We start from the raw sequence: 14,442 nt of genomic DNA, 5'->3' as shown, positions 1-14,442 counted from the left end.
CTCACTGGGTCCCTTTGTGGGTTCTGTCTCTCGAAAATTTAGTTAGAGTCCTTAGTTGATGAATTTTATCAGAGAGCTCCTAAGACTCGATCCCTTCATGTCGCCATCTTGGCTCCCTTCAGTCTAATTTAATTTTAGGGTTCTGGACTTTACCTACTTCCCTTAATACATTCAACACAATAATAAACTTGTTCCCCAAACTTGTCATTCTGGACATTTATTCCTCATGATTAGAAGCTACTTCCCCCTCCCCCCCAACACACACACACACACACACACTCTCTCTCTCTCTCTCTCTCTCTCTCTCTCTCTCTCTCTCTCTCTCTCTTCCTTCTTCCCCCCCCCCCCCTTACTACCCATCTCTTTAACTTCTTAGAATTTGTATCTTTTTTCCAGGTTCTACCCATCTCTTCTTTCTCATCTTCTTAGTGTTTCCCTTCTCGTTAATTACATATTCTGTCCATCCAGTCAAATGTAATCTCTTTGGGGTCAGGGGTGATTTTTCATTTTCTTTGTATTTTACCATTTACTACAGTGCCTTGCTTTGTAATAGTTAGACTTACTATTTATTTGAATTAAATCATGGAATGTCTGAATTAGTTTGTGAAAAACTAATAGTTATTTAACTGTAATTTTAAGTATTTTAACAGTTATGAAGTATTTAATGATTTGATGATCTTTAGCAGACTCTCAAATGCATAATCATAGTTGGAAACTAGGTGGTACAGTGGATAGAATAGAGTGCCAAATCTGGAATTAGGTAGATTTGAATTCAGATTTTTGTCAGATATTAGCCATGTGACCCTGGGTAGGATGTTTAACTTCTGCTTCAGTTACTTCATCTATAAAATGGGGGTGGGGGAATAAACCTATTTCCCAGGGTTAAGAGAAATTGAAATATTTTAAAGCTTTCTGCAAATCTTAGTATGCTGTATAAATGCTAATTATGATGATATCTAGTAAGTTGTTCCATTTTAATTTTTCTTTACTTTTTAAAAATTTTGAATGTAAAACACCAAAAACATAGCATTTCCATACACACACACACACACACACACACACACAGAAACAGAATTTTATATGAAGCCGTATTTCTCCATTTCATTTTACAAGCATATGCTAAATTTTATACACTAAAACTCTTGTTTTTTTAACTTCTTTCTGGACTTTTATACATTTAAAAAATGTTATTGTGGCCTTCTTTTATTTATTGCTTACGTATCATCCCCCCCTCTAAAAAATATCAAGAGAAAGGAAAGCAAAATTTCTTGAAACAAATGACTGTGGTCAAGAAAAATAAATGCAGAGTGGAAATGTCCAGGAATGTGTCTTTTTCTGTACATTGGATATATCATCTCTCCAGTAAAAGTCTATCAGAGAGACATTATGTATTATGCTTCATTCTAGGTCCTCTATGGATAGGGTCAAGTCTTTCATTTGTCAGTTTTTAAGTTTAAAATTTTTTTTTTTTTTTGCAATATTGCAATCCTTGTAATGTTCTGATTCTGCTCACTTTTACTCTGCTGGAGTTCATGCTTTCCAGAATTCTCTGAAATTTACCTTGTCCTTTCTGGCACAATAATATTGCATTATAATCATATGATTATTATCTGATTGTCTGGAAGGCACTCAGAGGCACCTCTTTAGATTATAGTTCTTTTCTTTTCCTTTTTTTTTTTTCCTAGCTCCCTGCTGGGCTTTTGAGAGGAGTGATCAACTGCCTGTGATCTTGCCCTTGGTCAACATTCTGGGGTTAGTCACCCCCTGGATTTTTGAATTCTCAGTTCTAGATCATTAAGGTTCTTTCTAGCATCCCAGAATTGATCTAGGCACCTGGGCTGTATCTGTCCTGCATGCTATGGTTGCTTCCAGTGCTTCTCCCTGAGAATTTCCAAGGTCTCTACCATGGGGCTTTCCGGGGATCCCTCTGGTTTTACTACCTCTGGAAATAAACCTTGCTGATCCCCTGGTTTATCTCTAATTGCTCCTAGAAGCATTGTGCAGTGGCACTAGCTTTAGTGGTGGTTCACTTATCCTTTTACCTGTTGTGATGTTCTGAGGTAGAAGAAGTTTTTAGAGGTTTTCTTGATCATTGGTCAAATTATGTAAACTGTAGGGTATTGCTGGAGTAGTGTCCTTGTTATATTCTGGTCACTTATGAGTTATTTTATTTGAATACAACAAAAAGAGGCTTCTATTAGATACCACTTAAATGAAAGGAACTGAAATAGGAAATGTAAAAAAAAATTAAAACAATTTAGAAAATGATGTCAGTTCTTAGGTACTTTTTTTAGGTGAAGTGCATAAAGCTGTGTGTGGTGTTTATTATCCATATCAAGAAAGCTATTCCGAGGATTAATATGACCTAGGTATTTTTGCCAACTCTTGCAAAGCTGAGGACTTAATCATGCTGCCTTATTGTTTTACATTGATCCTTCTCTATATCTCTTCTCTCACAGTTTTGAAACATTAGGACACCTTGCAGAATTTGTTGCTTTTATCACCAAGCATTTTTACATGGTCACAATAGCAACTTTTCCCCTTTTCTCCATTCTTCACTATTTTCAAGCAGTGAAGGTTGATGGTTAGAATAAAATCTGGCAATGAGATGGGTAATTATGTTTTAAACATTTCAAAAGCACATATTTATAGTCAATATTTATTACAATATTTTGTAAAAATCATGTAGATTTTATTGCTATGTGAATTTTATATAATTTTAAAATAAATGTATAAAAATTGACATTGTATAATGTACTAAAACAGGTGGTTCATATAAAAATGGTAACACCAAAAGGCGTAATAGAAAAAAGCTGTCAAGTACCTCGCATGTCAACAGGCCCTGATATCCATCACTTCATTCTGGGATCTGAAGGTAAATAAAGAAGTAAAATATTTCATAGAGACCTAAGCTAGTGATTAACTTCTTAAAAATCTAGATTTTGAGGTATAATATCAAAGTACTTTGAATAAAAGGCATATTTTATTTAAAGGAAATTTAAAACAAAAGGCATATATCATAATTTTAATTATATTTTAATTTTGATATGAAGTTTTCGTCTATGAACATATCTTACTAAGTTTCTTTAAGACATTTTGCCTCATATTTCACAAGACAAAATTCTTCTTTTTGCTTTTATTTAATCTGCAGTTTTAGAGAAGATGACTAAAGTTGCTGTTTTAAGTATTTACAAACATTTCTTTTAATACCTATAATTGAAAAAAAAGAATTGAGGGGTACCCTACAGCTGTTACATAAAAAAAGAACAAGATTCATTTTATAGGAGAGAGAATATATCTTCAAGTACTTGTTTTTCATTTAGACTTATAAAATAAGCATACTTTGTGGACAGATCATCATCTGTATTCAAGTATCCTTCCCCCCGTCTTTTGACATTTATTTTTACTAGTTACTATTTTGTTATGATGCCAGTTCTGTTTTTAACTTGGTGAACTCAATGCTAATGTGCATAGAATTTTGAACTGTAGCTATCAGAAAACTTACAGTTCCAAAATAATGTGAAAGCAGATATGGCAGGTTTTAGCTGCAAGTCAAATTGAAAGGTCCCATAGCCTTTAGGGTGCAGTGGCAGGGCAGATGGCAATGCCTTTTCTTTTATTCCTTTTCCACTGATAAAAATCCCAACAGTCTCTTACGTTAAAACATTTTTTTTCCTGCCCCTGCAGGATCTTCACAGGGGTTGATTCCTAGGTGATAGTTCTGGGCACTGGATATAAGTCAGTGCTCTTTCCAGGTCTCTTGGATTTAGAGTCCTGGACTGTCTTCATCAGAGTCTGAGAGAAAATGGTGGTCACAGTGGCGTTTTGACTTGTTTGGCACATGTTCCTTCCAGTAGTTTTCAGACTTGGCAACAAGAAGAGTGTAATGTAATGAAAGCCCAGAAAGTATAAAGTATGAAGGAGAAGAGGATAGTCAACAGTGTTAACTATATCAGATTTGGTAGTTGTTTATGTTTATGTTTATATTTATATATACATATATATGTATACATATATGTATTTAAGTTGTATATGTGTTAATTATTTTCATCATTATTGTTATCTTAGAACAAGAGGAGGGAAGAAGAGAAAAAGGGAGGGAGGAAGCAAGTAAGGAAAAGGAGAAGATATAATCTGAGGGAGGGGATGGAATCAAACACATCAGCAACTGGGGTTTAGTCCATGTAGAGGCAAAAAATGGAATGTTACAAAGGAGGAATAACAAAAAGGAAAGTTTGTCTATAATTTAGACTTTATGAAGGGATGTTATTTGTAATAAGCCTAAACAGACTAGGTAAAGGCTAGAACCAGATTTGGGGCGCTTTAGATGGCCAACAGCTGTTTAATTTTATCCTAGAAGTGTTAGGGAGCTCTTGGAGTTTTTTTTGATCAGGGAAATGAAGTACTTAGATTTGTGCTTTAGGAATATGACCTTGACTTTGAATAAAGAGTGTTGCTAATAGAAAGAAAACTATCTTTTATAGACTGAATTATGTGATGATTTATTCATTTATAAAACCCTCTCTTCTAAGGACTTTACCAAACTTTATTTTTAAATCATTTTTATGAAGAGATTGCTTTAAAATTGTACAAATAGCAATCCTATTTGTCTACTTTAATTTTACAGATATCTTTACTCCTAAGACCTTCACTGGTTCTCTTAAATCAGCAAATATTTGAATCCCTCTTATCTGTTCATTACATTTCTGACTTCAGAATTAGTTGATCCTTGAAGATGAGCTAGTCATTAGGAGCCTAAATAAACTGTGATCTCTCTGGGACTCCATTTCCTCATCTCTGAAATGAGAGAGTTGATCTAGATCAGGGTGTTTTTTCTAACCTTTTCTTTGTCATGGATACCTGTGACAGTCTGGTAAAGCCTATGGATCTCTTCTCAAAATTTTTTTTAACACATAAAGTAAAAATATATAGGATTGTAAAGAAGGACAACTAGACATAGAATTAGAAAGGAAACCAACTATATTGAAATAATTATCGAAGTGTTTTTTTTTTTAAAGTTCATGGATCCAAAGTTAAGAACTCCTAATCTGGATCTAGGAAAAAAAAATGTACTAAAGGTTTTTTTAGCTCTAAAATATTATGAACTATTATTGAACAAAATGGGGACAGATATAGGTGCTATCCTGTCTGCACCTTTACCCCATCCCATGACATTGTGGTGTAGTAAGTACGAGGCTTAGACATTTACTACTGTTTTCTTCTTGAAAGTATTGCAGAGTTATTTTATATTTCTTAAGATAAGTTCTTCATATTCAAAGTCATTGAAGAGATGGACTGTTAGATCAGATTCTTTAATGACACTTTTGAGAATGCTTTAAAGACCTCTATCATTGTAACAAAAAAAAATTATATAATGGGCATATTTCTTGGTAGTTTATTTGACTTAGTGTTATTTGTTTTTGTTTTTTTGTAATTTTATTCCAGAATTGGGTGATGGGGAATTATCTTTTAGGTAAAATAGGATAAAGTGAATACTTGTAATAATACAATAAATAATGAGCAATGTAAAAATAATAAAAAAATTAATTGGATATATTTATTACATTATGTATTATATTATAAATATAATAAAATATTAAATAAATGAATAAAAATAATTTTAAAAGAGTAAAATAAAGTTGAGGTTTTCCATATCAGAATCTTTGGTATGGTTTAGATATTTTCTGGCCCTTGATGTCAAGTGAAACAACCAGCTCTAATGTCCTATATCTGAATAGCTAAAATATCACTTATGGGTAGAAGTCTCAATTGCTTTAATTGAATTTTTATTACTAGGAGAATGGAATAGCAAGTTTGCTGTTTTTTAAGATATGTATATTCTCCCTACCGACAAATGACCAATAAAGGGAATTCAGCTTTGTTTGTAATGGAACCTTCTCAAGCATATTCCAGATAGTGAAGCTTCTTTTCTACTCCTTGGTTAACTTTTAGGGGTAAAGTGTTATAATTTAAGTTTGTATTCTTAGAAGTAAAGTGAATTTTTTGAAAGAAAAATTAGTACAGCATAGATTTTTTTTTTTAAAGGGGTCAGCTAGGTGGTTTAGTGGATAGAGTGCTGGAGTCAGGAAGACCTGAGTCCTCACAGAGTACAGATAAAAAGATTGGAGCAGATTAGGGTTACATTATGCTTCAGCTGAAGTAAAAAAAAAAAAGCAGGGTAGCAATTTTGATCTCAGACAAAGCAAAAGCAAAAATAGATCTAATTAAAGAGAGATGAGGAGAAGAACCACAACTTGTTAAAAGTTACCACAGACAAGTAATATCAATGTATGTATGTATGTGTATGTATTGCATTCAAATTCTTAGAAGAGAAGGTAAATGAGTTACAGGAAGAAATAGACAGCAAAATTATACTAGATAGGGACTTAAACCTTATCTAAGAATTGGATGAATCTAATAAATAAAATAAACAAAATAAAGAAAAAAGAAGCTAAGGAGGTAAATAGAATTTTAGAAAAAGATTAAAAAAAATCTTTGGAGAAAATTGACTTGGGATAGAAAAATTGACTTGGTGTTGGCATGAAAATATCACAGTAAATACAGAAAGGCAGCAATGTTATATGCATGCTTCTTAGATTATGATGCAATAACAATTAAAAGTAATAAAGGGCAATGAAAATATAGACTAAAAATTAATTGGAAATTAAATATCATAATCCTAAACAATAAGAGGGTCAAAGAACAGATCATAGAAACAATAATTTTATCCAAGAGGCAGCATACTGAAACTAAAGGAATATAGCCAAAATATTTCTTAGGGGAAAATTTAAATCTTTAAATGTATACATGAATTAAAAAAAAGATCAGTGAATCGGGCATGCTACTAAAAAAAACCTAGAAAAAGAACAAATTAGAAATATTCATTTATATACCGAAATGTAACTTTTGAAAAACAAAGGAGAGATTAATAAAATTGAAAACAAGAAAACTATTGGACTAGCAAATAAAAGGAAGAGAGGGTTTTATGAAAAAACAAAATACAATAAAATAGACAAACCTTTGATAAATTTTATTTTTTTTAAAAAAAGAAAACCAAATTGCCTGTATCAAAAATGAAAAGGGTGAATTCACCACCAATGAAGAGAAAATTAAACCAATAATTAGGAGATATTTTGCCCAGTTGTGTGCCATTAAATCTAACAATCTAAGTGAAATGGATGAATATTTACAAAGATATAAATTTTGCAGATTAACAGAAGTAGTTAAAATACTGGAATAACCTCATTTTAGAAAAAAGAAATTGAACAAGCCATCAGTGAACTCCCTAAGGAAGCTATCTAGGGTCAGTTGTATTTATAAGTGAATTATATCAAACATTTAAAGAAGAATTAGTTCCAGTTCTAAATAAGGTATTTGGAAAATAGGGAAAGAAAGTCCTGCCAAATTCCTTTTATGATAGAAACATGGTGTTAAAATCTAAACCAGGTAGAACCAAAACAGAGAAAGAAAATTACAGGTCAATTTCCCTAATGAATATTGGTGCAAAAATTAGTGATAAGCAATATTTCTAAAACCATCAGTAAGGAAAATATATATATATATATATATATATATATCTAGAAGCATTTCCAGTAAAGATTGGAGATGAAGCAAGGATGCCTGTTTTCCTATTATTCAATAATATTCTGGAAGCACTAGCTTTAATAATAAGAGAAAAAAAGAAATTTAAAACAATTAAAATAGGCAGTAAGGAAATAAAACTATCACTCTTTACAAATGATATGACTTAGAAAATCCTAGTGAATCAATTAAAAAAATAACTTAAACAATTACAGTTTTGGCACAGTTGAAGGATATAAAATAAACCCTCATAAATCATCAGCATTTCTCTATAACCAACAAAACTCAGCAGCAATAACAGCAATAACTGTTAACAATAGAAAATATTTGGGAGAATACCTACCAAAATAAAAGCAGGCATGTATACTTAATTACAGAAATACCTTCCCAACAAATAAAGTCAGAACTAAACAACTGGAAAAATATCAGTTGCTCATGGGTAGGCTAAGCTAATATGATAAAAATGAAGATTCTAAGTTAATAAACTTACTCAGTGCCATACTAAACTTGGAAATGTTATTTTCATTGAACTAGAAAAAATAATAACAATTTATCTGGAAGAACAAAAGGTCAAGAATAAAAAATGCAAAGGAAAGTGATCTAGCTGTACTAGTTCTAAAACTGAAGTGTCAGTCATCAGAGCTATTTGTTACTAGCTAAGAAATAGAGTGATGGATCAGTGTTATAAATTAGGTGGAAAAGAAACAGCAGGAAAGGATGATAATAATCTACTGTTTGATAAACAGGGATTCCAGTTTCTAGATAAGAATTCAGCATTTGACAATAATTGCAGGGAAACCTGGAAAATAGTATGGCATAGGCTAAGTATAGAACAACATCTCACACTGTATATACCAAGACAAGGTCAAAATGAGTTCATGATTTAGACATAAAGCAAGGATTAGTTTATGAGATCGGTGGAATGGGTAAGAATTTATGACTAAACAGGAAATAGAGAACATTATAAAATAAAAAATGGATAATTTTGATTACACTAAATAAAGATTTTGCACACACAAAAAAACCAAATGCAACCAAGATTAGAAGGAAAGCAGAAAACTGGGAAACAATTTTTATAGCCAGTATTTCTTTCTTTCTTTCTTTCTTTCTTTCTTTCTTTCTTTCTTTCTTTCTTTCTTTCTTTCTTTCTTTCTTTCTTTCTTTCTTTCTTTCTTTCTTTCTTTCTTTCTTTTTTTTTTTTGCAAGGCAAAGGGGGTTAAGTGGCTTGCCCAAGGCCACACAGTTAGGTAATTATTAAGTGTCTGAGACCAGATTTGAACCCAGGTACTCCTGACTCCAAGGCCGGTGCTTTATCCACTACGCCACCTAGCCACCCCTATAGCCAGTATTTCTGATTAAGGCCTCATTTCTAAAATATATAGAGAACTGAGTCAAGTTTATAAGAATACAAATCATTCCCCAATTGATAAATGGTGAAAAAAAATCAAAGCTATCTTTAGTTATTAAAAAGATGCTCTATTGATTAGAGAAATACAATTTAAAGCAACTCTGAGATACTTCCTCATACCTATCAGATTGGCTACCATGACAGAAAAAGGAAATGATCAGTGCTGGTGGGGATATGGAAAAACTGGGACACTAATGCACTGTTGGAGTTGTGAACTGCTCCATCCATTCTGGAAAATAATTTGGAACTGTGGCCAAAGTACTATAAAAGCTTTATATGCCCTTTTATCCAGCATTGCTGCTTCTAGGTCTGAATCTCAGAGAGATCATTAAAAGGGGAAAAAGGATCCATATATACTAAAATAACAGTTCTTTTTGTGTTGGTAAAAAAAAAAAATCGAAATTAAGAGGATGGCCATCAATTGGGAAATGTCTGAACAAGTTGTGGTGTATAAATGTAATAGAGTACTATTGTTCTGTAAGAAATGATGAACAGGCAAATTTCAGAAAAACTTGGAAAGAATTAAATGAACTGTTGCTAAGTGAAATGAACAGAACCAGGAGAACATTGTGTGATATGATAGACTTAGTTCTTCTCAGCAATATAGTGATCAGAGACAATTCTAAAAGAATTGTGACCAAAAAATGCCATCTATATCCAGAGAAAGACTATGGATTCTGAATGAAGATTAGCACATACTGTTTTCACTTTTTTTAATTTTTATTTTTTCTTGTGATTTTTCCCTTTTGTTCTGATTTTTCTTTCACAGTATGACTAATATGGAATAGGTTTAGGATGGTTCTGCATGTATATAACCTGTATCAGATTGTTTGCTATCTTGGGGAGGTTAGAGTGAAGGAAGGGATGGAGAAAATTTTACAAAAATGAATATTGAAAGTTATCTCTACATATAAATGGAAATAAAATAGAGTACTATTAAGATTTTGAAAAGGTGTAGACACAGGATGGAATTTCATCTAAAAGCACCATCAAGGTGGCCAGTGTAATTGGCCATTTGAAGGGAAGTAATGTGTGTTTATACTTGAAAAATTGGTTGGAACCAAGTGTTTAAAGACTCTTAAGTACCTAATATGTCCTTGGCAGTGACACACAATGATCCTGTCTTTGGGGAACTTACCTTCTATTGTGATCATATTTAGCCATTTACATGATTAAATAATCTATGAGGAAAGATAGGGGCTAGCATGAAAGAATCTCTCAAGGTGGAAGTCTAGGAACAGAACTTTTCAAATAACCATTCAATTCCAGAACCTGCCTTCTGAGCAGTAGGAATGGTCTTGCAAAGGCATGGAAGCTGGAACAGGAGTGTAAATTGTAGGGAGCAGCCCATGATGGGTTAACCTGGATTTCAGAGTAGCCTCCTTCAAAACAGGAGATGTTTTGATTTTCTCCTTTGATCTTCATTACATAGTTATACTTGACATCTACTAAGAGCTTGGTAAATGCTTTTGAATTGAATTGATTTGAGCAATGAAATAAACCTCAGAAAAAAAAGTTGGAACTGATTGTGAAGGATTTGGAAGCCTGGCTAAGGAGTTTGGATTTTTTCCCTAAAGGTAAGAGAGAGGCACTGAAGATCTTTGAGGAGGTGAGGGACATGGTTAGATTTGTGATTTAACAGGATGATTTTTGAAAACAAGACTGGAGAAAGGGAGAGCCTGGAAGCCAGTCCTGTTAGGCTTCTTCATGAATTGAGGCAAAAATGACAAAAGCCTGAATTAGCTTAGTGGCTCTGCTGTGTGAATAATGAGATAAGAACAGGTGTGGAGGGGGAAGGTGGCTAATGGTCTGATGATGGCAAGGTTGCAGGCTCTGATCTTTGAGTACAATTTGGTAGTTCTCTGTGCACACATTCGCTGTCTCATTACCTTTTCTATATTCCTCCTAAAATGTGGAATACAGATTGGGGTGCAATATCTCTGACAAGGCCTTAGCCAATCCTAGTGAGGGAATTCTTGTTTTCTAGTTTTGTGTATTTTCTATTCCTCCCACATCTTTGTTCTATGCTTGGTTCTTTGACAGTTCACCACACATGCTGAGGTTCTGGCCTTGTGTGATTCTTAGATGCTTTCTGTCAACAATGTAACTTGTTAATATTTCCTTTTTCCTGTCCATTGCTTCTTATTGTGCCTGATAAATGTAATATATATTTCTTTAGTAAATACCAAACATTAGCAGATCTGGAATAATTTATTGTGGATATGAATAGTCCATTTGGACAACATGGGAACATTGATGGCTTCTTTCATCCTAGTTTCCCTTCCATAGACTTTGTGACATAAACTTTCTTTGACAACCTTTAAATGAGTAGTCAGAAGAAATTTACCAGTAAACAAGACTAAAGTGTTTATAAAATAAATTGTGGCGATTTGACTGTCATTGTATACATGAACTTCCAAAAAAAGTGAAGCCCAAGCTCAACTGTTATGATTTCCCTTAGGAATTCTTTAACCAACATAGTTGGCTGCATGATTAGGTGCAGACTGTTATTTATGAGAGTACATAGTTTCATCTTTTTCTTAAGACCAAACACTTAAATTCTCCCCCCCCCCCCCAGTTTTGTATCATATTAAAATTGGGGCTAGGGAAGTAGAGTATTATGGCTAAATGAAATTTGAAGATAAATTAATTTCTCATTCCTCATATTTCTAAGACCCCATTTACTTAACATGTTTAATCATGGTCTAGAGCTCTCTGGAATTGAAATATTTTATTCACTTCTTGCTTAACAACTTTGGTAACTTGATCAAGAAAGAAAAAAATGGCATGATGTGAATCCTTCCTGCTTTTTGCTTAAAAACATTTATTGATCACTTACCATTTGCAAGACACTGGGACTACAAGATAAAACAACCTTCTTTAAAGAATTTATGGTTTTTTTGAGGTAATCAGTATGGTTACAACTAAGCAAATCCAAACATATACAAAGTAATATAAACTAGAAAGTACTTTCAAGAGAGAAAGCACTAAAATCTAGGATCAGGAAAGACTTTATGTAAGAAACTATCTGTTCTCTTCATCACTCACATAAAGACATGATGACAGAGAAGGTCAGGTATAGAGTAAAGTTTGTAGTCAAGTTGGACTGAAGTGGAATACATGTGAAGGGGAACATGAAATATGGCTTAGCAGAATTGGGACTCAGATTGTAGAATTCTATGTGCTAGGCTGAGGGATTTGTTTTAATCCTAAAAGACAAAAAGGAAACCCTGAAGATTTTTGATCCAAAAGAATGAAAAAGACTGATGTATCTTTGTAAGATTAATTTGACCGTAGTGTGGAAGGAGAGAGTGAGACCAATTAAACTCTTTTGAGAAATACTAGAAGCTAACTGTGGCTGTAGTCTGCATAGTGGTCACACTCCAGTAAAGCTGTCTCAGCAGACAGGCTGAGGATAACTGACAGACCTCAGACCTGCCTGTAAATTAGGGGGATATCTATCCAAACATGTGATGACTTCCCCTGGAAGATTGGGTGGATCAGAGAATGATTTGTTCCATCAGTCACGAAGTCAGTTGAAGAAGGCTCTGAGGCATACTCAGAGTTTGGTCAGACATTAAAGATGCCAAGTCTTCCACTGGCATCCTGGGCCATCACCAATCATCCTGACTTTTGTCTTCAAAGAGAGACTTTGTAATAGAGTGAGACTGAGATGACTTTGCACTACTACCTCAGTTCAATCTAATTCACCACCCTGTGATATTATTGGTCCTCTTTGAAAACGAAGAACAAACCACCTTCTCTACTTAATAGCTGGGTAATAGCAAGATCAAGTGAAGGTTGGTCATGGAGGAGATCTGTATATCTTTGTTGAAGATAAGGTAGAAACTTGTAGATAGAGGGAGATTAAACTAGAAGAGTGATGAATTGAGAGGCCTGATTATTCAGAGGAATAGCAACATGTCTTTTGAAATTTCCAACCATTAGAACAGGGTTTTAGATGGAGAGATACTGTGGGCCAGATACTGAAGTCCTTGGGGAAAAAAAGTAGAGAAAATGGCCTGAAGTTTGGTGGTTGACTGCAACAAGGATTTGGAATTAGTGGGAAAAGCCATGACATTGGTTAAGTGAACAAAGGCATATTCTGGAAATGAGAGTAAGGGTGAAGAAATAGAACTTTTTCCCCCTCTTCTGGTCAAATACTGCAGAATACAGAAATTAAGGAGAACCTATTTCTTAGGGATTTATTACCCTCTAAAAGAACCAGCTTTTTGTTAGATTAAGAAGACAGAATAACTGGGAAGTAAAGTGATAAGAAATGACATTTGTTAACAATGCAGCTGGAGGTCTCCAGAGAAATGGGAGAATAGAAGATGATACTAAATTTGGAATGTTTGGGTCAAACTAAAGAGAAATGAAAATAGGAGGAGAAATAGGTTTGATTTTTTTCTCCCCAGTGGACATTGAATCACAAGAACTTGGGAAACAAAAGTTAGGAAACTGACTTTTATAACATGGAGATTCACTTATTCAATAGCTGTGTGTGTGTGTGTGTGTGTGTGTGTGTGTGTGTGTGTGTGTGTACACAAAACAGAATGGTGACTGTATGAACTAGCATATATGGGAAGCAGAAAGGACTTCATGTAGAAATTGGCACTTGAGTGAAAACCTTAAGGAAATTAGGAATTCTCAGAGCCCTGGAGTTAAGTTCATGAGAGTACATTCCTAACAGTAATTTATGCAAGGGTACAGAGACAGGAAGACTAGTACAAAGCTCAGATTGATTAGACTAGAGTATATAAAGGGAAGCAATGTCTAATAAAAGTTAGAAAAATTGATTGATGACAAATTGTGAAAGTCTCTAAATGACAGAGGATTTTATTTTTACTCTTAGCAATAATAAGGAATTTACTGCATAGGCTATTAACGTGGTCAAATCTGTACTTTGGGCAAATCACTGGCAACTTCTTGAAAAAGAATTAGAATAGGAAAACACTTGAAGAATGCAGACCAGTTAGGAATCTGTTGCAACTGTCTAGGCAAGAAGTGTTGAGGACTTGAAGTAAGTCAGTAGTTGATGGCTGGAGAGAAGGGGATGGATATGAGGTGGATGGATATGATGAGGGCATAGTTGGAATTGGATAACGTGTAATTAGTGCATTTGCCAAGGTTATGTAATTTTTTTTTTTCAGTTCTGTTCAGCAGCAAGAAGAATGATTCTAGAATGTTCCTAGGGTAAAAGGGACCCACTACGCACGGGGGACTTGTTCTCCACCCTACGCCTAGGGGAAAGTCCCCGGACCGCGGGCAGAAAGTGCCGCGCACGCACGTGCCGGGCCCACGGCGCTGCTCCCCATCCCCCGCCGCTGCGCGGGAGGCCGCGGGAGGCCGCTCTCAGTCAAGCAGTGGGTAGTTACGCAGGCAGTGCGCCGCATGCGCACTAACGCCACGGGGCTCAGAGAGAGGGTGACTTTCTGAGTTTGAGATGTCTT

The 14,442-nt window shown here is 34.3% G+C and overlaps 1 protein-coding gene across 3 annotated transcripts in view; it reads left to right on the top strand.

Annotated features, from left to right (window-relative positions):
* AGPS (alkylglycerone phosphate synthase) overlaps positions 1-14,442 on the top strand; it is a 156,582-nt gene that overhangs the window by 78,910 nt on the left and 63,230 nt on the right. For all 3 annotated transcript variants that reach the window (XM_074215634.1, XM_074215632.1, XM_074215633.1), the window contains exon 10: positions 2,767-2,875. In XM_074215634.1, the coding sequence (XP_074071735.1) occupies positions 2,767-2,875 (109 nt within the window). The remainder of the gene's footprint in view (positions 1-2,766; positions 2,876-14,442) is intronic.

Source organism: Macrotis lagotis, chromosome 1, assembly GCF_037893015.1.
Source record: "Macrotis lagotis isolate mMagLag1 chromosome 1, bilby.v1.9.chrom.fasta, whole genome shotgun sequence".
Taxonomy (NCBI): domain Eukaryota; kingdom Metazoa; phylum Chordata; class Mammalia; order Peramelemorphia; family Peramelidae; genus Macrotis; species Macrotis lagotis.
This window is presented reverse-complemented; position numbering and strand designations above follow the sequence as displayed.